Source organism: Lolium perenne, chromosome 4, assembly GCF_019359855.2.
Source record: "Lolium perenne isolate Kyuss_39 chromosome 4, Kyuss_2.0, whole genome shotgun sequence".
NCBI lineage: Eukaryota > Viridiplantae > Streptophyta > Magnoliopsida > Poales > Poaceae > Lolium > Lolium perenne.
The window spans coordinates 37033571-37054950 of NC_067247.2; the positions used below are offsets into that span (position 1 = coordinate 37033571).

General features: G+C 48.4%; 2 protein-coding genes across 2 annotated transcripts; both read right to left on the bottom strand.

Moving 5' to 3' along the window:
- Positions 1 to 7864: 7864 nt before the first annotated feature.
- LOC127346692 (F-box protein SKIP19-like) lies at positions 7865 to 9065 on the bottom strand. Its single transcript, XM_051372969.1, has 2 exons — positions 8734 to 9065; positions 7865 to 8180 (listed from the first exon to the last, which is right to left on the bottom strand). The coding sequence occupies exons 1-2, from the start codon at positions 9063 to 9065 to the stop codon at positions 7865 to 7867; spliced, it is 648 nt and encodes a 215-aa protein (XP_051228929.1).
- Positions 9066 to 9792: 727 nt separating this feature from the next.
- LOC127292184 (uncharacterized) lies at positions 9793 to 17126 on the bottom strand. Its single transcript, XM_051321544.2, has 5 exons — positions 16822 to 17126; positions 16453 to 16709; positions 12738 to 12973; positions 10899 to 12181; positions 9793 to 10161 (listed from the first exon to the last, which is right to left on the bottom strand). The coding sequence occupies exons 1-4, from the start codon at positions 17022 to 17024 to the stop codon at positions 11597 to 11599; spliced, it is 1281 nt and encodes a 426-aa protein (XP_051177504.1). The 5' UTR covers positions 17025 to 17126; the 3' UTR covers positions 9793 to 10161; positions 10899 to 11596.
- Positions 17127 to 21380: the final 4254 nt, after the last annotated feature.

Here is a 21380-nt window from a genome sequence, read left to right on the forward strand (position 1 = left end):
ATGTTCACTTGCATGACAATTTTATTTTCTCGCTATGCAGGTGAAGCTTTGAGGTGGACACGGGGGGCGGCGTCATGGGGGTGTTTGACGGGGGGCGGCGTCCCAAATCTTCTTCGACGATTCTCTCACGCGTCTAGGGTATAAATCTCCGGCCCTCCCAGCTTTACATGTACCTAGGTTTTTTTTTTGTGTCTAGATCACCAAGTCTGTCGCGATACCTAGGCGTCTCTTCCCGACCGTAAGGGTTACGCGGATAAATATGCATTAGTGGTCTCGCATATTATGAACCGTAACTCTTACGGCATTTATCGGGACAGCCGGCGGATGCGTAGTTGGGTACGTTCTCCGTGCTCTACCCCGATCCGAGACAGGATTTCGGTAGCGCCTCCCCGTTGTTCTCCGGATGCACACCCCTCTCGGCTTTTTGCCGAGACGTGTATCGGGAGAGCAGCGGGGAGGTGCTGCCAAAATTCTGTCTCGGATCGGGGTAGAGCTGGGAGAACGTACTCAATCTACGGATCCGGCGGCTGCTAGGAGCCCACCTAGTAGAGTTTCAGGTTGATGCACGCGTAAAATAAATAAATATATGATGCATTTATTTCGTATTTGATATATAAATGCTATGTTCGTTTGTTTTGTTGCTGATTAGAGGATGGATAATCGTGGCTGGATGTACGATGGCGAGAATCGGTCGGTGGGACTATCTTGATGAATGGGGAGAAAAGACCGAAGCGAGTTTGTGGATAGGGCGTTTGCCATCCCTAGCAGACCTATAAGTGTTTGGTGCCCTTGTAGTAAGTGCGCTAACCGAAAGGCACAGGACAAGGAAACTATGAGTATGCACCTGATCAAGTTTGGGTTCACACCGTCCTACAGGATTTGGACTTACCATGGAGAAAAGGCAAAGAAACGTGCTAGGAAGGAGGTGCGGCAGATTCAACCTAGGGGGGAATATGACACTGGTTTTGATAGGTGCTTAGAAAACTTGGCTAATGGTAATGTGCCTGAAAGCTCTCATGTAGAGGTGGAGACACCTCAGGATGCGGAGACAAGTGAGGACCCGGAGGAAAACACAAAGGAGTATTATGAGGCTCTGTTTGCTTCGCAGAAACCCCTACATGAAAATACAGAGGTTACCCAACTAGATGCCATCGCTCGCCTTATGGCCTTGAAGTGCCATAGGAACTTGTGCAGAGATGGGTTCGATGAACTTCTGGTCATCGTAGGCAGCCTTCTGCCGAAAGGGCACCTCTTGCCGCAAAACTTCTACTATTCGACCAAATTGCTCAGTGACCTTAAGATGTCATCTCAGCAGATACACGCTTGTCCAAAGGGATGCATGCTATTCGTAGAGGAGCACGCTGACACAAATTATTGCATCAAATGCAATTCCTCTAGGTACTTTGAGGTAGACCGCAATGGTGATGGTCGAAGAGGCGGACCACGGTTGCCAAGAATATCCTCCGCTATCTTCCAGTTCTACCGAGGATCCAGCGGCTCTTCATGACCGAGGATACTGCCCAGCAGATGAGGTGGGCCGTGGAAGGAAACAGATACACCGACAAGATGATACATCCGTCGGATGGTACTGCATGGAAGAACTTTGTGAAGAAATTTCCACTGAAAGCAGGTGACCCGAGGAGCGTAGCAGTTGCGATATCAACCGATGGGTTCAATCCATATGGTATGTCGGCTGCAGTATACAGTTGTTGGCCAGTGTTTGTTATTCCCATGAACCTCCCCCCTGGCGTCTGCATGAGATCAGAGAACATGTTTGTGTCGATGATAATCCCAGGGCCCAAATACCCGGGCAAGAACATGAATGTGTACCTGGAACCGCTGGTGGATGACTTGGTTCGTGGCTGGGAAGGTCGCGGGATCCGAACATATGACGCATCAAAGAAGGAGTACTTCGATATGTATGTGTGGTACCACACGTCCCTGCATGACCTGCCAGCACGTGCTTTGTTCTGCGGGTGGTGTACACATGGGAAGTGGCCTTGCCCACAGTGCAGACAGGCCGTGACTTTCTTCTGGCTAAACAAGGGAGGCAAGTATTCATGCTTTGATGAAGCTCGACAGTTCCTTGAGCGGAGGCATGCATACAGGAGTGATGTAAAGAGTTTCAAGAAAGGCCGTGTTGTCCGTGGCCCGAAGCCAATTCCGAAGACCGGAACGGAAATCAAGGCCGAGTTAGATGCTCTTCAGCCTAGCCCTGATGGGAATGGTTTCTTAGGATATGGGGAGACACACCAATGGACTCACAAGCCGTGCTTATGGAAGCTCCCTTACTTTGAGTTTCTCGAGCTCCCGCATATCATTGATGTAATGCACACCGAGAAGAATATCAGTGAAGCCATTTGGAGCACGATTGTGGACACTGAGAAGACGAAGGATAACATAAAGGCTCGAATTGATCAAGAAATGTGGTGTGATAGGCCGGAGTTGAACATGCAGCCACCTAATGGTGCCAAAAAAACTTGGACTAAGCCACACGCTCCGTTCTGCCTCACAAAGGCCCAAAAAGGGAGGTCTTCCAATGGATGAAGGACTCCTTGTTTTTCCCCGATGGGTTCGCAGCCAACTGGATGAGGGGCCTGAACATTGAAACGCTGCGAGTACAAGGACTGAAGAGTCATGACTACCACATATGGCTTGAGCGGATAATGCCGGTGATGATTCGAGGCTATGTCCCTGAGAAGACTTGGCGAGTGCTAGCGAGGTTGAGTTTTTTCTTCCGCCAGATTTGTGCTAGGGAGTTAGACACTAAAGTGATTGAGAAGCTGGATGAAGAGGCACCCGTGTTGCTTTGCGATCTGGAGAAGATCTTTCCTCCAGGGTTTTTTAATCCGATGCAACACATGATCCTGCACCTCGCGGAGGAGTGCTTAAAGGGGGGCCCGAATTGGGGCCGTTGGCAGTTTGGTCCCGAGAGAGAAAGACAAAAGCTTCGTCAAATGACTGCAATAAATGCAAGATCGAAGCATCCATAGCCGAGGCAGTCCTGAACGTGGAGGTGGCAAACTTCACCACTAAGCACTATGATCCCAACATTCCCACAAAGCACAACCCGGTCCTCCGTTACAATGCCGCCAACAATGAAGAAGTACCCAAGCTTAGCATCTTCGTGGGGCTTGGTGGCAAGTCAAGTGGCTCGAAGCCGTACAGAACGGACCTACATGAGCGGACCTTGATCCACTCGTATGTCTTAAACACCATGGTCGAAGTGAAGCCGTACATCGAGTAAGTGCGAACCATTTAATTATTCGCAAACATTCACTCGTATGTTCGTGGCTAACTCTTCCTCTTTTCATCGGTATAGGAAATTCAAGGCTATACATTGGAAGAATACCCACAGGGAGCCTACCCCGGAAGAATCCAAGCAAATTTTCGATAAGGGAGGCGGTTTCGGTTTCAGTAGCTGGTTTTGTAATTTGGTACTATTCTATCCAAATTAGCTAGCACTTCCGACATTTATCGGTCATTTCTCGTTCTAAACTTCTTGTGCTAAACTTGTAGGCAAGAACTGACAAAGAGATGAAGTCAGAGCTAAGAAAAATTGCTAGGGGCTTTGACCATTCCGTAGAAGCGTTCAACTCCTATGACGTGAACGGGTATCGCTTCCAGACCCATCAATACACAACAAGCCGGCCCAACGCGAAGACAATAAATAGTGGGGTGGTATGTCAAGGTGATGATGGGCTCCATTACTATGGAAGAGTCGAGGGTATATACGAGCTGAATTACGGGTTTCAGAAAGGGCTAAATCCCATCGTCTTCAAATGCCATTGGTTTGACCCACGTCGGGTGAGACGGGATCCTGAAATTGGGTTGGTCGAAGTTGAAAGGAACTCCGTTTATAAGGGAGAGGATGTGTACATCTTGGCAACCCAGGCCTTTCAAGTATTCTATCTCCCGTACGCGTGCAGAAACCCGACAAAACGTCTACATGGATGGGATGTTGTGATGACGGTGCCTTCACGCAATAGGCCGCCCCCGCCAAACAAGGATGATTACCGCCGCGTAGACCCCTCAGCAAGGAGTGTCGAGTTTTATCAGGAAGAAGGGCTCCCCGGCCATTTCACAATCGGCTTGCCGACTATCGATGACATGGTCGTAGACGATGAACAAGAAGACGCGGGCATGGATGGAGACAATGCAGTAAGATGAAGGCGAGGATGTCTGTGCCCCGGAAGACCTGAGTTTGCTCGAGGCGTGCAACGCAGGGATTGACCTCGATGCGGATGGACCACCTCCAGGTTTCATTGATGATTATTGGTTCGCCGAGCCTCGATGACGATGAGGAGACACGCGGTCCAATCACGGATGGCGACACAAAGCACGATCTATGTAGTAGTAATTGTGAGGCTAGCCTATTTGTAATAACTCCGTGTAATAGAGATTGTCTAGCTAGGTTATTTGTAAGAACTCCGTGCTATGTTTGAGAGAACTCTATGGTAGCTATTTGTTGCTTCCACTAATTAATTAATGTTCATCCTTTTGCATTATTTGTTGCTTTCATTAATGTTCATCTACTTATATTTCTGTTGCTTTCACTAATATTTATCTCTTTACAATATTGCGTACTAATAAACCACTCTCTTCATTTGTGTTTGCAGGTGATTGAAGCATGCCGCCAAAAAAAAGGGGTGGCGGTCTTAAAAAGAAGCTCAAGGACTTGGTAGGTGTAGGGACTTCGAGGCGGGGCTGAGCTACTACCCCCCTCCTAGCCCCCCTCCTGTCGCTCCCACAGGGCGGCCGCGTAGGAAGAATGCGACGCGGGTACTCACTCCTAGTCCTAGCCCCCCTCCCGCAGCCGATGATGATGACGAGGAGGAGGACCAGGAGCACCACGGGGGTGGGGAGGACCAGGAGGAGGAGGTGGGTGGGGAGGACCGGGGAGGAGGAGGGGGTGGGGCGGACCAGGCGGAGGAGGGGGACGAGGAGGACCTCTCGGAGGATGAGGGGTTGGGGAACTTAGTGTTCGATCCTGATCCAAGCCTAGAGTGGTGTGAGCCGGAGGATTACCAGTACGTTCCAGCTGTGGAGAGGCTGAGGCCACGTGATAGGAAGCCATATCGGCGTGGGATAACACAGCTCCCCTCGCTGAAGAGCTGGCGCTACAGGCACGTTGTTCTTGTGCCCTATGGAAGGAGGTACATGTTAATTTTTGGCATTTCGTTATCGCAATTTTGTCATTATCAAAATTATTATCACATACATATTGATGTTGTCGTTTCATGGTGCAGCTTGTTCCAGTTTGAAGACCCGACGCAGAGACCGCCACGTGGGTACTCGAACATCCTTGGGGGCCTACTTAGATGGTATTTCCCTGGGATAGTCAATTTCCCTACTGGTGGCTGCGACGTAGCTTGGAGGTGGGCGCACTACAGCCTCGCGGAAGATCCTCTTGGCCGCGGCACCGCGGCGGATATGGTTGCTGCCAAATTCTGGGTACGTGACTTTTGACTTCTTACCATTCATACACTCTCCTTGGTTCACAATAATTGCACTAATGCCCCTTGTTTTACCTATGTGCATGGTTGCAGAAATACTTCAAGAGGGCCGAGGGCAAGGAGAATGCGTGCGATGATGTCCTACACCAGCTTGCAAGGAAGAGGGTGACTGGCATGCACTACGAGGCACGTATTCAATGCGTCCGCGACTGGCACGCCGACCGCTTCGTCCACATGAGTAAGGAGGACGCTCGCGACACGCTCATGCAGCCGTGGCAGTACTTGCAGGTATTTGCATTTATGTGTTATTGATTTCTTTATCGCCATGTAGTTTATTTTACCATAATGGGTTTATCTTGTGCATGTAGAACCCTCCTCAGTACGTCGGCAACGACGATAGGTGCTTTCGTGCGATGGTCATGTGGTGGACATGCCCCCAGTACCTCAAGAAGCACGAGGAGGGCAAGGCGAAGCGGGCAGAGATGCGAGGTGGATCGCATATCCAAGGCAGCATCCCCATCTCTCTTCACCTGCAGAAGGAGGTGAGCAAATTAATGGTTCCTTCATTCTTTGAATTCATGTTATATATTTGTTAACTCCGCAAGGGTGTGTCACTTCACTCAATTACATGTTCTCTTTTGCAGGAAGTCAGGACAGGAGCGAAGCCTAACGTCTTTGCCGTGCTAAAGAAGATGAAGCAAAGGAAGACGCCTGATCCTGAGACGGGGTCCGTGTGGGTTAACCCGCAATCCGAGACCCAGTGCACGTCGTATGTCTCCAAGTTCAAGCAGAAGTACGGCGAGGACGCCAATCCAGAGGCCGAGGACTTTGACCCTGAGGTCGCGGTGCTTGCGGGAGAAGGCTTGAAGCATGGCCGCCTATGGTTTGGTGACGGGTGCGTCGACCCAGCGAGGGTTCCCTCTCTCCGCCAGATCCGTCGTGGTCATAAGAGCGGCCAGCCTGAGGTAGAGCCCCGGCCACGGGCTTCGGATCTAGCTATCGAGCGGTTACGGGTATGTTCTTCCTCGGGTCTCTACATTTCCTTTAAATGCTTTCCATTGAAATGTTAATGACATCGCGGCAACACAACGTAGGAGGAGATGGCAGCGAAGGAGCAGGCGGCCCAGGAGCAAAGGGAAGACATGGAGCAGCAGATTCTGCAGTACCAGCAGCAGCAGACACAGATGATGCAGCAGATGCAACAGCAGCAGCAGCAGGCACAGATGAGCTGGCTGATGAGCCAGACGGCTCTGTCTTCTCCACCGGGGAGTCTTCCTCCTCCACCTTACTCCCTGCCGTGGATGCCGCCACCGCCCACTCATACCCCGGGGACACCTATCACCGTCAACAACATGAACATCATCCGGAGCATGAACCTCGGTGAGTCCTCTTGTGCCCAACCCGCTACTTGTACTTATTCAAGTGTTCAATATGCAAATGCAAATGCAAATGTTCATTCCATCAACCTTATAGATAATATGTCACAAGGAAATGGCGATGAGGCCGGCGGAAGCGGAGGAGGACAATAAGGTTGATGGCATGGTCTTGATGGATTTGTGGACATTACACTTGTTATGGATTGTACTTGTACTTGATGTGTGTTGATGTATTTGTGGACATTGCACTTGTTATGCATAAACTATGTGTGCTCGATGTATTTGTGGTGTTGTTCATGTGTTTGGTGATGCTATGGTGAATATATATGTTGTATATGTTATATATATGTGAAATGCAATTTTGAAATGCAGGGATTAAAGAAAAACAGAAAAAAAATGAAAAAACCAGGGGCCTTTGCCGTGTGTATGCATACGGCAAAGGACATTTGGTCACTTTGCCGTGTGCATACACACGGCAAAGGCGCCACGTGGCGCAAGCCTGTAGACCTGGTATGCTGCTCTGCGTGCCTGGAGGGAGTTTTGCCGTGCGTGCTGGGGCGTGGCCGCACGGCAAAGTGTTGCCGCACGGCAAAGGGTGGCCGCACGGCAAAGGGTGGCCGCACGGCAAAGAATCTGCCGCACGGCAAAGAACAGCCGCACGGCAACGAGGCGCACGCACGGCAACGATGGCTCGCACGGCAAAGCGGCTGCCGCACGGCAACGCAACGCGCGCACGGAAAAGCCCTTTGCCGGGCATGTTGGTCATGCGCACGGCAATGTTGCCTTTGCCGTCGGAGACTATGCCGTGCAGACGTTGCCGTGCGTCGACGCACGGCAAAGCCTTTGCCGTGCAAAATAGGCTCTTTGCCGTGCGATCGGCCGCACTGCAGCGCCTGTCTTTCCCGTAGTGCCATAAACAAAGAGGGTACAGCCTCATAAATGGTACCGATCATAAAGATCGGGAGTACTCAAGTCATGCTTAATCTGTCCTCTCATCTTCGAAAATAATAATGGTAAGTCGACTTCACGGCTCTAGAAATCACAACCACAGCAGCAGCCGCCATCATCATCCTCACACTCGAACGTCAGGGTCTTGATCCGGGCGAATTTCGCTCGCAGGGTCTCCTCATCTTCCACGTACATACCTGAACAATCGCGGACAGTAAGAACCTCCAAGGCAGGACACCTCTTAAGGACAGAGGTCAGTTTTTTCACGGTGATGTCAACGTTCTCAAGTATAAGGGAACGGAGCTCCCTAAGAGGTGACTCTCTCATAAGACTGGCGAGTCGGTAACTGAAGACACCGGACGAGCAGGATACAAGACGAAGGGTTGTCAGTAAAGGTGACCTGCAAAAAAAAGTTTGTATGGCACCGTTTCAGTGTTACCGAAGGATAGATTTATTCTCTCCGTTCTTGAATAAGTGTGCGTTTTCCTTTTCTAGAAGTCAAATATTTTTAATTTGACCAATTTTTACAGGAAAATACCAACATATGTGACATCAAATTACTATATTATTAAATTACATGTCAAGATAAATCTAGCAATATTAATTTAGTGTCATAAATACTGCTTCTAGTGAGTTGATCAAAGTTATAAAAAGGTTTGACTTAAAACATGTACTCCCTCTCTCACAGTTTATTAGGCGTGCGCGACCCCTAGATCGTAAATTTGATCAAGGTAGAATTAGTTATATGTTATAAAAATTATATTATTAGAAAGTTTAGATATTCTATTTTCTAATGATATAATTTTTACATTATATAATTTAAATTATATAGATCAAATTAGCAACCGAGAAATACGGGGAAGACTAGTAAACTGAGATGGAGGGAGTACTAACATACAATTATTTGAGGATGGAAGGATTCGTAGATGTCTAGATGATGAAAGAAAACACACCTTTCCACGATATACTGCATGAGCTCCGCGTTGACAAACCGCCTCCCGGCGAACTCCCGAAGGTGTCCATCGGAACGGTCGACGGCCGCCTTCGCCCTCGCGCGCCACACGTCTAAGTACTCGAAAGCGATAATGTGGTTCTCCATGTCCACGACACGCCACAGGTCTGGCACCTTCGCCGCGTCGAGCCACGAGCGGCACACCATGCCTGCGCCCCTGAGGACCTCGACCAAGCCGAGCCTGACGAAGACCGCGGAGAGCAGGTCGAGGGGCAGCAGCGACCAGTCCTGGGCCGGCGGCTCCTCCGTCACTGGCGGCGGGGCGGCGTCCATCGATGGATCTCCTAAGATTTGGAAAACCCAAAACAGCCCGAGCGTACTCTCCGCCGCCGAGAAGGTTTTCTTAAGCCGATGCATGTAATTAGTTGAAACTATTTATAGAGCCTGCTCGTGAGTCGGGACGTGGCTCGACTGGACATGTCATGCGGCCTCTTGCGTTCTGGGCCAAATTGTCGAGCCCATCTGTAGCCATGCCAACCGATTATTTATATACTTTAACACGTTTATCCTCGCTAAATATACACCACGGAGACAGCAAAACTGATGTGTCGACAAAGACAAGCACTGGGAGTGGGAGTGGACTAAGAAACATTGTCACCTTCTGCATCAGGAGAGACTTATAGGTAGTAGTAGTAACTCTGTTTGTAAATACACGGCTTTCTACAAAGCTCCAACTTCATTTATCAACAAAGAATTAAGAATATATTTATCAACAAAAAATTGATTTGTCATAAAGATTTGCAGAGTGAAAGGCGTAGAATTTAATCTCCTCAAGTTCTTGCAAACAAGCAGCCCAATCATGGCAATGGCTAATGCCACTCCAAAAGTTGAACTGGTGTAATCTCTTCGTGAAGTATGAATGACTACAACCAAGAGTAATTTGTGTTGTGGTGCAATAATTTAGGAGCCACATATGTTTCACAAATCTAGAAACAAACCGGCAAACCAGATCGCCAAGAGCAAAGAATTGCCGAATCACAAGTTCACAACAGCACGGAAATAACATCTCAATCCTATCAGCATTTATCCAGCTGCATCTACGGGGAAATTTACATCACATGGACCAATCATCCCTACCGGAGAAGGAAGAAAACAAAACAATCTACAAGGAGTCCGGGATAATCAGGCACCTGCATAAGAGGTACAGGTCTGGAGAACAGGAATACAACTCAGTTTCACAAATGACAATCTTTGCAATTCTATCAATGTTTTCAGTATGGCCGTCCAGGTGAACCTGCCCTAGGCAGAATATCATAGCGCCCCGGGCCACCTTCATTGACTGTGGCTACAGTAACGTCCCATGCCGTGGCCAGGGTTGCCCAGGGTGTGGCTCCGCCCCTGCCCCTGCCCCTGCCCCTGGTCTATCCACCTAAAATGCAGTGAAAAAATCATATATGAGCTATCTAAAATATGAAAACTCGTGAGAATTTTCATTCATACTATAAGAAATGCATTATATTTGTACACAGCCAATACATATGTACTGCCATGCCTTGCAAAAAAATGAATTTAAGACTGAAAAATTTCATGAGTGCAATGGAGATGCATTAGGACAAGTGTATACCGCCGTAGTTACTTTAACATTTATTCCTAAACTTCAATGTATTGAGAAATTGCCAAGGATGCAGAAGTGGGATACGTGGCACTAACTTTCATTTGACTTTCATTCTAGACTCTAGACTCTCTTTTTTCCTTCTTAATAAATCCGAATTTGATTATCCCACTTCCACATCCCTACAAATTGCTTTGTCCAGTTTGTTGCCTTCCATGCAGAAAGAGAGAGTAGCAGAGACAATTGTCCCATAAACTACAACCCGATCCTTACATCAAGAATCATAATAAAAATGACAAGTTAGCATGATTTTGATATGATATCTCAGTTTGCTTTAACCTTAACATAGTTGGATTACGTTCGTTGCACCACCTAAAGGTTGAAGTGAAAGCTCAGAAAATATAATAATCTGACGGAGTATAAGATATATCCTCCTAATCATATCTTTTTTTGAGGGACTCCTACACATCAATTATGGCAGTTGTTAGGTCTTTTCATATAACGGACAGGAAAATAAAGGCACCCGTATAACACAAAGTTGTATAGATAATTACCAGCTTACATCATGGGGCATTCTGCTGAACTGCAGAATTTTCAGCTGCAGAAAAGCTTGTTGGTATCACAAGATCATTCCCATGAGAAGGCTGGTAAGTTTATGCACCTCTGATGTTGGCATTGCCCCCACCCATGCTGGACCTGAACCAAGCCACCAGGCGACATAGGTGACATCAGATACGCCGGCAAACAATTGTCCAGGTTTGAGTGCAGCAACATCCACTACTGGTCAAGGTACAGGTATGGGCCCAGCTAAAACAGGCCCCACTTCAGTGGCGGCACATCTAAGCAAGATCTTGCTCGCGGCCTGCATTCTGATCCTGCACCCTGATCACGGCTTCTGCTCCTGCTACGACTCTGGCTGCAGCTACGTGATCAACTCCTGCTGCGTGACCAGCTTCTGCTTCTATACTATTTAGGCTTCTGCTACCACTTCTTCTATCACAGCCTCACGAGCAGCCTCTATCTGGGCTATGGATGTAGCTCCTGCCTGACACTTGTCACCGAATCCTTGACAATCATCCTCTCTTCCACGTCCATCTGAGACTAAATGATCATGTGGGCCTCGGCGGATGTAACATCATTAGTAGAGTATTTGGTTCCTGCCACACAGGCCGACAACAATAAACTACCTTAGCTTCTTTGCTTACTCTTGCCTCATTCATCATAGACCCAACCTTTTTATTTTTGAAAAAGTTCAGGCTAAGGTTGTTACTGTTCTTCTTGGCTTAATTAGAGTAGACCAAGTCACCTTCACCGTGATTAATGCAAAACCAGTGTATATCTCTTGAGTAGCACGCCCATGCTTCTTCGCCTCGAAGCAACAGCAGTATTCAGCAGGGGTGCACGAGTCTGGAGCTATCTTCAACTTCAATTCCATCTCATCATCGCTCGATACAGCAACCACAGACCTCTTTAGGACACATGACCCACCAATAGCACCATCAAAGAGCCGGATTTCTTCATCTAACCCACTGGTAAAACAACCGACACACATGCTGAAACCGTTTTGAACTTGTGAGACAACAACTTCGATGGTCGCCTCATACGCAAAGCTAACACGTGAGACACCTACATCAATTGCGCCACAATCGCCCTCGATGCGAAATGTGAACGGGGTACGATCCCATGTGTCTATGTTATCCAAGCATGATACACCATCGATGACCTGTAGATCTTCTTTTTCATCTTTGCCTGCCTTGATCTTCATGTCATATTCGATTAGAATAGTACCGACCAATTCGATCCCTCGCTTAGGGCCAGACATGTTGATGAGAGAGCCCTACATAACCGAACAAAAGTAAGAAATATCTAAATTTGAATACTCCCTTTACAATGTTTTACTTGTAGCAATATTTGAAATTCAGTTAAAGGCATGTTCTATAATTGACGGCCAAGATTTTCTCCACATATCAAACAAAGATAACGGTGTTAGAAAGGAAAATCAGCTCATGCTATTTATTTGATTTTGTTTACAATCGCAAATACTTAATTAGATAAGCTTGTAAGTAATAAATGTCGTGATGGGATCATTCATGTTATGCATGTTTATATGCCTATAAATGAATGGAATCAATTTTTCATAGTTTACTTGATAGCAACAAAGAGTACAGAAATACTCTATTTGATTTTCTATTGACTAACGAACTAAGTGAAACATAGTTTCATAATTTATTCTTGTTCTTATAGAAAATCATCATTTTATAATACAAGACTTGGCATAGAAGTGGCTAATGGTTTTTTTTCTTGGCTCAAAAGATCCCATGGACCCAAATGCCTGCTTCGATGATGGGTTATTAATAGACTTATTCATTGAAAAAGTTCAGACATGCACACACCTGCTTCACCATGATGGGATCATCCCTGCTAAAATTAACGATATAATTAAGTAATGGATTCATATTATCCCGAGCTGCAATGTATCCATATAACTCGACTGAGCCAAGCTCCGCAGGAACTTTAGCCAACCTTAATGACAAAAACTGCAACATGTGACAACTTGTGTGTGACATGCAAGTTCCATTGCGCATTCTGCAATCTGTGGGATCTGAAAACATCATTGCCTCCAGCCAAGCTTTAAAGAAACAAGTTTTATCAGAATTGGAAAGTAATAAAAGAAACGAATGCTTGCCATACGAAAAGTAAACATGCCATTTAAGGATTCCACGGTCCTATTCCCTCTCATCCAAGTGAAACTACCGTTGTTCTTTTTAGTAAGAATTTTGCTCCGTTGAAAAAAAAATCTAGGAAACCCCAAGGAAAAAGAAAGTAGTACCAGGAGTCCAAGTTTGATCATGTTTTCTACAAGGAATCCATCCAACATACGTTCTTCCAGTGTGCTGTCTCTAATAGAAAGTGGGCGGTCCTAGCTAAAATCATAAGAATGCATGTGGGCAGTAGTTTTGAACAGGTGCTTAAATGTTCAGTGAAGCAGCTACACGGTTGCTTTGGAAACTATGAAACTGTTTGTGGTTTCGGAATGGAAACTGGAAGAACTCGTCGCTCATTTGGCAAAACATGACCCCACTGTTAAGAGTTGCACACTGCTTTGTCCAGCATGAAATTTGGAATACTACAATTAGTGGGTGTCAGCCTGTCAGGGCTGGAGGCATTGGCAGTCACACCGGAAATGCTCGTATGGATGGAGACTGGTGCCTCTTGTTGAAGAACCTTTCAGTGTTCATGCTTGCTGGAGAGCGACAAGAAGACTGAAGAATCAGAACAATGTGAGGAAGAGAAGTAGGAACTGGGCTTGGCTGCACTCTGAGCTGCACGGTTGTATCTTCCTATCTTCTGCAAATCAGACTAATTAGCATCATGGAGGTGCTGCAGATTCTCAGCTAGAGGACGGAACCGAAAAACTCTTCGCCCTGCCCGCTCCCGCGAGCGGCGGGGCGAAACCCTAGTTTAGGCGCCGCCGGCCCCCTCCCCTCCTTCCCCTCTCCCTCGCCGCCGCCGGGAGCGCTGCCGGGCAAAGTCCCGGGGCGTGGGCGGCGGCGGGGCCTCTCTTCCCCCTCGTCCGGCGGTGGTGGCGCGGGCTGGTGCTGTCGGCGGGGGCGCGGCGCTGGCGTGGGGCGCGGCGGCGTGGCTGATCTGCGGCGGCGTGGCGGCTGCGTGTGCTCGGCATGCTCGCGGCGGTTGCCGGCGTCCTGTCGGCGACGGTTGCGGGGGACGCGTGCTGGCGCCCGATCTGGCGGGGTGACCAGATGCGCCCAGCGAGGGACCTGCGCGTCCTCAGCCTGGCTGGCGGCGCGGCAGGGACGGCGGATGGAGATCCTGGCCGGGGAGGGCCGCGCGCCCGGGCCACGGCAGGGGTCTTGGCCCCTTGGCCGTCACCCCTCCCCCGCCCCAGATCCGATGGCGCAGACAGCCAAGGGGGCTCTCAGGCATCGATCTAGAAAGGGAGCTTCTTTCGCTGTTTCGCCGTTCTTCGGCGATCTCACAGGGGTGAATCTTGGTTTCTTCAGCTCTTCGGTGTGCTCAGCAGGGTCTCCGGGGTGGCGGCCCTGGGCGGTGGGAGTCTTGCTGGTTGGCGGGCGAGCCAAAGACTCTGGGGCTGGCTGGGTTCCTCGGTCGTGTGGGCGACGAGGGTCTGGCGAACTGCGCGGTGTGGGGGTGGTTTGGCTGATGCTTCCGCGTTGGCTACCTCCTTGCGGGCGACGGAGCGCATTTGCCTGGGGAAACCCTTGCCCGTGAGGGCCTCAACGGCGGCGGCTACGGTCGTCGTCCCCTTCTTGAAGGCGTTGGTGCGGCGGCTCTCGGTCGTTCTGCGTGCTCCGGGTGAAAGCCCAAGATCTTCGATCGGGCGGTAGCGGCGTTCATGCGTCGTTCTCTTCTTGAAGATGCCGCCTTGGAGCTCACGGCGTGCGGTTCTCCGATGTTGGTGTGGTGGAGTGGCGGTGCTGCGGCGTTGGTCCTCCGCCTGGCCAGCATGGGCAAGGCTGTCATGGTGTTCTGCGCCCGCGGTTTCCTTTGTCTGGGTTCTGCCTTGGTGCTTCAGCTGCGGTGCGTGGGTGGCGCTGATCTTCCGGTGGCGATCTACAACAATGGAGTTGGTCTGTTGGTGCGGTGTGTTTGTCGGTTCCCCGAGCTCTAGGGTGAGCTCCGGCACGACAACGCAGCCCGTCCAGTGTTTGCCCTTCCTCGGAGTAGTCTAGCCTTAGCCGTTTCTTTGATCCCTGCACCTGGTTGTAGCTCTTTGTTAGCCCGGTTCTTGTGTGTGGGTGTAGTGTTACCGTGTAAGCTGGGTTCAGCTCTTTGTATCCTCTTCGCCGTTGATGGCGTTATTAATTTAACGTTGGGCCGTTTGGCCTTTTATCTAAAAAAAAAATCTTCTGCAAATCATGCAGAGGGCATGTGCTCTCAAAAAACTGGGCTGTAATTATTTTCATCTTGATGGCATGCAATGGACTGGAACTCTAAGAAGAGAGTAATATATAATCACCTCAGGAAAGAAAATTTCCATTTAATGCACAACCTCATAAACTATACCACGGTTCACTACACTCCAAGAACTACCAAGACTGGTTATTTCACCCCTGATGAAATTTATTTTCTTTTGTTTTCTCCTTTTGTAAGTCCTCATTTATGTTGACTTTTTCCCGATGGTAGAGATAACATCATATCCTACATATAAATATTTTCATGGTTTCCCAAGAGTATCTGCATATGTGGGGAGCACCAAACCTGGCTAAAAAAATTTATGCGCACATACATGCTAAAAGGAATGAAGTGATGTAGCAGAGGAGAGGATGCAATCTGTCACACAAATTTTCACATAAAAGATACTTTTATGAGGAATAAAAAGAGATAAACATCATTCTGGAGTGAACTGAACACGATTTCGGGGGAAAAATTGGAGATGGGAAGCAGGGTAAAGCTGACCTGAAAAATGGTTTAGGGAGTTATCTGAACAATCAGAAGAGGGAGGAGATATAATGTCTGGTGAATCACAGCCGAAAGTATGCTATCCTGTGCTTTGGGGCGAGGTGGGCTAGGGGCAAAAACGAGGAATGACAGGGGCAGACAAAGACAACGGCCAATGGTGCAAGCCCAAAGGTGCAATTGTTACTCCCTCTGTCCTAAAAAGGATGGCTTAGATTTGTTTAAATTCATATGTATCTAGAAACTAAATAGTGTAGTGCCTAGAAACATCCGAATTTAGACAAACCCGAGACATCCTTTTCAGGACGTGGGAGTGGATGTTTCCAACTTTTGCAAACACCAATCAGTGAAACCCCTAGGTAATATTCTACTCCCTCCGTTCCACCAAAAGTGTCTAAACTTTGTCAAAATTTGGATGTATCTAGACGCTATCTAGTGAGCAGATACATTTAAATTTGATAAAATTGAGACACTTTTGGTGGGACGGAGAAAGTACTAGATTTCCCTTTATAAGAGCCATCGCACCGCCATCAATTAGTAAAGCGTAAACAGAGCAAAGAATAATTAACATCGAGATTTCAGGAGACAATATATCAGTTGACTCTAGCTTGAAAAGTTCCCTAATACTCCGTAACAAAATAAAAATAAAAAGGGAAAAAGATCACTTACTCTCATTACGGTCAGAAATACGATAATCAGTTTTCCAATGGTCTGTGCCGCTGTATATGGAACCGTCACGATGGCTGCTATTTGGAAATATCTCCTCTACATAATCAGGCATCGCTGCTGCAGCCAAAACTTCTCCAGGTGCATCAGGTTTGCTATCCATGACCTCCAAGGCTGTCCCAGAAGCATCTTTAAAACAAAAACTGTCGTTCCCGCTTCTTTTCCTCTCATCTTCAACATTATTGGCGGGAGGGGCATAGCTACAACGAGTAATGACCTTGGTCGTATCAGCATCCTCCATGTCTTGGGTAATGGCAGAGTGCTTGCTCGGGGAAACAATAAATTCATTGGCATGAGAAGAAGAGAACTCACCTGGAAAGACGACGGCTAGGTGAACTGAATGCAGGGAAGCCTGGAGGAACTCGTTGTGCAAGCGCTGATGGCCTCCAGCGAGGCCTACCAGATGCAGTGAGGAGAGGTCGAGCTGTATAGGCGAGGCGGTTCGCTGAGGCAGGAGTGGTGGCGACATTGGAGAGACGAGGAATCCAGCGTGAGAGGAATTTCAAAGGCACCATCTCGTATCTCGATTGCCGGTCTCTTTCCGCAGCTGAGCGCACGGCGGCGGCGAGGTGGCATAGGGGGCTTCGCCGGCGCCCCTCTTTACAAGGGGGTGTCAATCCGACGCCTCCCAAGAGTGGCCCAGCAACACGAGGCCCAGGACAGCCACGTCCGGGCGGCTTTGCTCCTCGTTTAGGGCATCTTCAGCCGGCCCGACGTAAAGTTTGCATCCGCGTGGACCGGAAATGCGTCTGGCACCATCTCCAGCGGGGCGACGCAAAGTGACCGGACCGTCCGCGGAGATGCAAACCTGGCCAAAATATGCGCCAGGTTTGCGTCTCCGCGGATACTCCGCGGTCGCTCCTAGCGTCCGCTCGCTTCCCCACGGGCCCTCATGGCACCGACCCAGATTCGATCGGCCTCGAATTCAGAACGCGCGCCGGTGTGGCAATCGTGCCGATCAATCGCCGCAATGGAGCGCCGAACCGCCGTGGAAGAGCAACCGCCGGCCTCTTCGTTATACGCGCCGCCGTTAATCCCCGCACATTATAACCCCCGTGTCTACGGTAATTCAAGTTCAACCGCCTCCTTCTTCTTCGTCTTGTTCTTCTTCTCCAACACCGGCACGCCATGAGCGACTACACGCTGCCGTTCGACTCGGAGAGCGAGGGCAAGTCGCCTGGATTTCTGCAGTGGTGGGAATCCCCTGCGACGCCAAGCGATCCGGGCTCCACGCCCAGTGACCCTGCCTCCACGCCGAGTGAGGAGGAGGAGGACGGAGGCGGCAATGGCAGTGAAGGCCAGGAGGAGGACGGAGGCGGCGCTGCCAGCGACGCTGAGGACGAGGAGGAGGGCCAGGAGGAGGAGGAGGACTCCGACACCAAGTTCGCCCGGTTGGAGGCGCAGGAGGCGGCGGACGACAAGGCGGCTGCAAGGAAGAAGTCCAGGGCCCGGGCAAGGGCGCTGGCGCGGGCGGCGCGTCGTCGTCCGTTCACCGACGACGACGCCATTTCTTCCAGTTTCAACTCCTCGACGGGCGCGTCGTCCTCCAGTTCCGACGAGGAGGTGACAAGCAAGAGGCGCAAGAGTTTCGACGACGAGGCAGGGCCTTCTAACAAGAAGGTCAAAAATTAGTTATAGTTTATATGTTTTTAAATTTGTTCTTCTTTGTATGTTAAATATGTTTGAATCTATTCGATTGAAGTATCCGGTTAATTGTTTAGGCTATAATCTATTCGATTAGAGCAACAAGACATCATTGAGTACTACTTTTTCGCGTTTAAACTTGATCATTCAACAAAAATGAAAAGAAGTAGCACAAAAAACACTTGCATGTCCAAAATGCGTCGGACCGCTGGAGGTAGCCCCCGACGCAAACGGACATTTCGTCCCTTGCGGTCATTTTGGCGTCCGCCAGACGACGCAAACGGATGCCAGCGGACAATTTGGGCGTCCGAAATGCGTCGCGCCGCTGGAGATGCTGAAAGTGCATGGAGCCCCCATGTGTGGTTTTGGTAATTAATGACAATCCCTATGGACTAATGTTTGCATTGAGTTATATTTGTAGGAGTTGTTCATAGGCAATGCTTGAACCATATGTTGGCTTCAAGATTGCAATAAAAAGCAAATGAAGAAGATCAAGTGTCAAGTATGTCTTGAAGGTGAAGATGAAGTGAGCTCTCAAGGTTAACTTCAAGACATCAACAAAATGAAGTGCAAGTTCAAGATGAGCCAACTTGAAGAGATCATATGCTTGAAGGCAATGCTTGAACCATATGTTGGCTTCAATATTGCAATAAGAAACAAATGTAGAAGATCAAGTGTCAAGTATGTCTTGAAGATGAAGATGAGGTGAGCTCTCAAGGTTAACTTCAAGACATCAACGAAATGAAGTGCAAAGTGTCAAGTATGTCTTGAAGATGAAGATGAAGTGAGCTCTCAAGGTTAACTTCAAGACATCAACGAAATGAAGTGCAAAGTGTCAAGTATGTCTTGAAGATGAAGATGAAGTGAGCTCTCAAGGTTAACTTCAAGACATCAACGAAATGAAGTGCAAGTTCAAGATGAGCCATCTCGAAGAGATTCTTTGCTTGACTCTTGCCATCCATATGGTGATCATGGATATGAGAAGATGCGCCGAAGAAGAAGCTCTCCCATGGTGGATTATGGGGGAGCAATCTATATGGTGTTCATGGATATGTGAAGATGCGCCGAAGAAGAAGCCCTCCCATGGTGGATTATGGGGGAGCAATCCACAAGACTTCGTCAAGCAAGCACAATCAAGAAAGGCGTTCCATCTTGTCGCGGTCAAGACCGTCATCATCAAGCTCAAGTGGAATGCGTAAGGTTAAGGTTTGCTCTTGATAGGGTTTCTTTCTCACCGGTCTCATGGTGTAGTTGGAGACCGGTTTATAGTTTAGTTGTCGTACTATCAAGAGGGCCCTCGGGTGAGTAACTCGATCGTATCCTTCGGAGAGCTCAAACTTTTGCATCCTTGCATCATCTTTCTTGGTTGTTATTTGGATCTTATCCATGTGATGTTTTAGAGCTTGTGCTTATTCTCATGACAAGCTCTAGTTCATCAAGAATGGTTTTTGCACGGGCTACTTGTTGCATTTTCAAGGTTGGAGGTTTTACCGGTATGTCTTTTTTAGATAGGTCAAACCTTTCGTCATTTATTTCTATCCTACCTTGCTGGACTATGATGGTTCCCTGCACGATCTTGTAGAGCTTGTTACTAGCTTTGAAACAAGCTCAAGATCATCAAAATCGGAGCCGGATGCTCAAGTTATGATCATTCTCGTTTTGGTGTTTCTGCAGTTTTCGGGGGGGGGGGGGGGGGGGGGGGTTATTCCGGCCCGGATTCAAAATATCCGGCCAAATATCTGGCCCCCTTACTGCGAGCAGTTTTCTCAAGTCCTTAGCCATTTTCGGGGGCCGGATATTTTGCAAATATCCGGCCCGGAAAATCCGGCCTGAGCATACCCAAACGGTCATATTTCGATGGGAGGGGTATTTAAGCACCCCTTCTTCCTCCTTGGGCTGGTTGGTTCACTCTCTCTCTCTCCCCTCCATTGTTGTCCTTCAAAGCTTGCCCTAGTTCTTGATTCCTCCCATGATTCTTGCATATTCTTGAGGGAAAAGAGAGAGGAGATCTAGATCTACATCTTGACCAATCAAATCCCTCGCTTTGTGAGTGGAATCCTATAGATCTAGATCTTGGAGAATTTTGTGTTCTCCTCTTTGTTCTTCCTCTCTTATTCCCCCAATAGCTTTTGTAGCTTTGTTGGAATTTGAGAGAGAAGGACTTGAGCATCTTTGTGGTGTTCTTGCCATTGCATTTGGTGCATCGGTTTGAGTTCTCCACGGTGATTCGTGGTGGTGAAAGCAAGAAGGCTGTTATTCTTGGGTTCTTGGAATCCTAGACGGATTCTAGGCCTTTGTGGTGATTTGTTGGAAGCCTCCAATTAAGTTGTGGAAGTGTGCCCCAACCTTTGTGTAAGGCCCGGTTTCCGCCTCGAGGGAAATCCCTTAGTGGAACTTTGACCTAGGCCTTTGTGGCGAGGGTCACCAGAGATTTAGGTGAGGCGCCTTCGTGGCGTTCGGTGTGTGGTGTGAGTACCGCATCTTGGGGTGAGGCCTTTGTGGCGTTGGTGTGCATCGAGCAACCACACCTCAAGGTGAGCCTCTTGTGGCGTTCGGGAGCACTAAGCCACCGCACCTCTCCACCGGAGATTAGGACTCGCAAAAGTGTGAACGCCGGGATAAATCATCGTCTCCCGCGTGCCTCGGTTATCTCTATACCCGAGCTCTTTACTTATGCGCTTTACCTTGTGATAGCCATCATGCTTGAAGTTATATATATCTTGCTATCTCATACTTGCTTGTATTGCTTAGCATAAGTTGTTGGTGCACATAGATGAACCATTGCTTAGAATAAGTTGTTGGTGCACATAGGTGAACCATAGTATATAGGCTTTGGGCTTGACAAAGTAAACGCTAGTTTTATTCCGCATTTGTTAAGCCCATCTCTTAAAAGTTTTAAATTGCCTATTCACCCCCCTCTAGGCGACATCCATGTCCTTTCAATTGGTATCAGAGCAAGGTCTCTCATTCTTAGGCTTCACCGCCTTGAGAGTAAAGATGTCGGTTAGGGGATTAGCGCACAATAACTTGTTTATATTTGATGGCACAAATTATGTTCTATGGAAAATTTATGTGCTTAATATATTGCGGGGTATTTCTCCGAACATGGAGCGATTTCTTGACATGGGTTTTTCTTCTCTTAAGGATCCTCAAAGTTTATCTCTTGAGGACGAGAAAAACTCTTGCCTCGATGCTCTTGCTTCTCATGTGTTTTCCATTGTTGTGAG

Excerpts from the sequence above, each read along its gene's own strand:
- LOC127346692 (XM_051372969.1), bottom strand. The coding sequence starts at position 9,065 with ATGGACGCCGCCCCGCCGCCAGTGACGGAGGAGCCGCCGGCCCAGGAC. Across the intron at positions 8,181-8,733 it reads ATGCAGTATATCGTGGAAAG|GTCACCTTTACTGACAACCC; the intron begins GTGTGTTTTCTT and ends TTTTTTTTGCAG.
- LOC127292184 (XM_051321544.2), bottom strand. The coding sequence starts at position 17,024 with ATGGTGCCTTTGAAATTCCTCTCACGCTGGATTCCTCGTCTCTCCAAT. Across the intron at positions 16,710-16,821 it reads CCTAGCCGTCGTCTTTCCAG|CTATGCCCCTCCCGCCAATA; the intron begins GTGAGTTCTCTT and ends TACTCGTTGTAG. Across the intron at positions 12,974-16,452 it reads TATTTCTGACCGTAATGAGA|CTTGGCTGGAGGCAATGATG; the intron begins GTAAGTGATCTT and ends GTTTCTTTAAAG.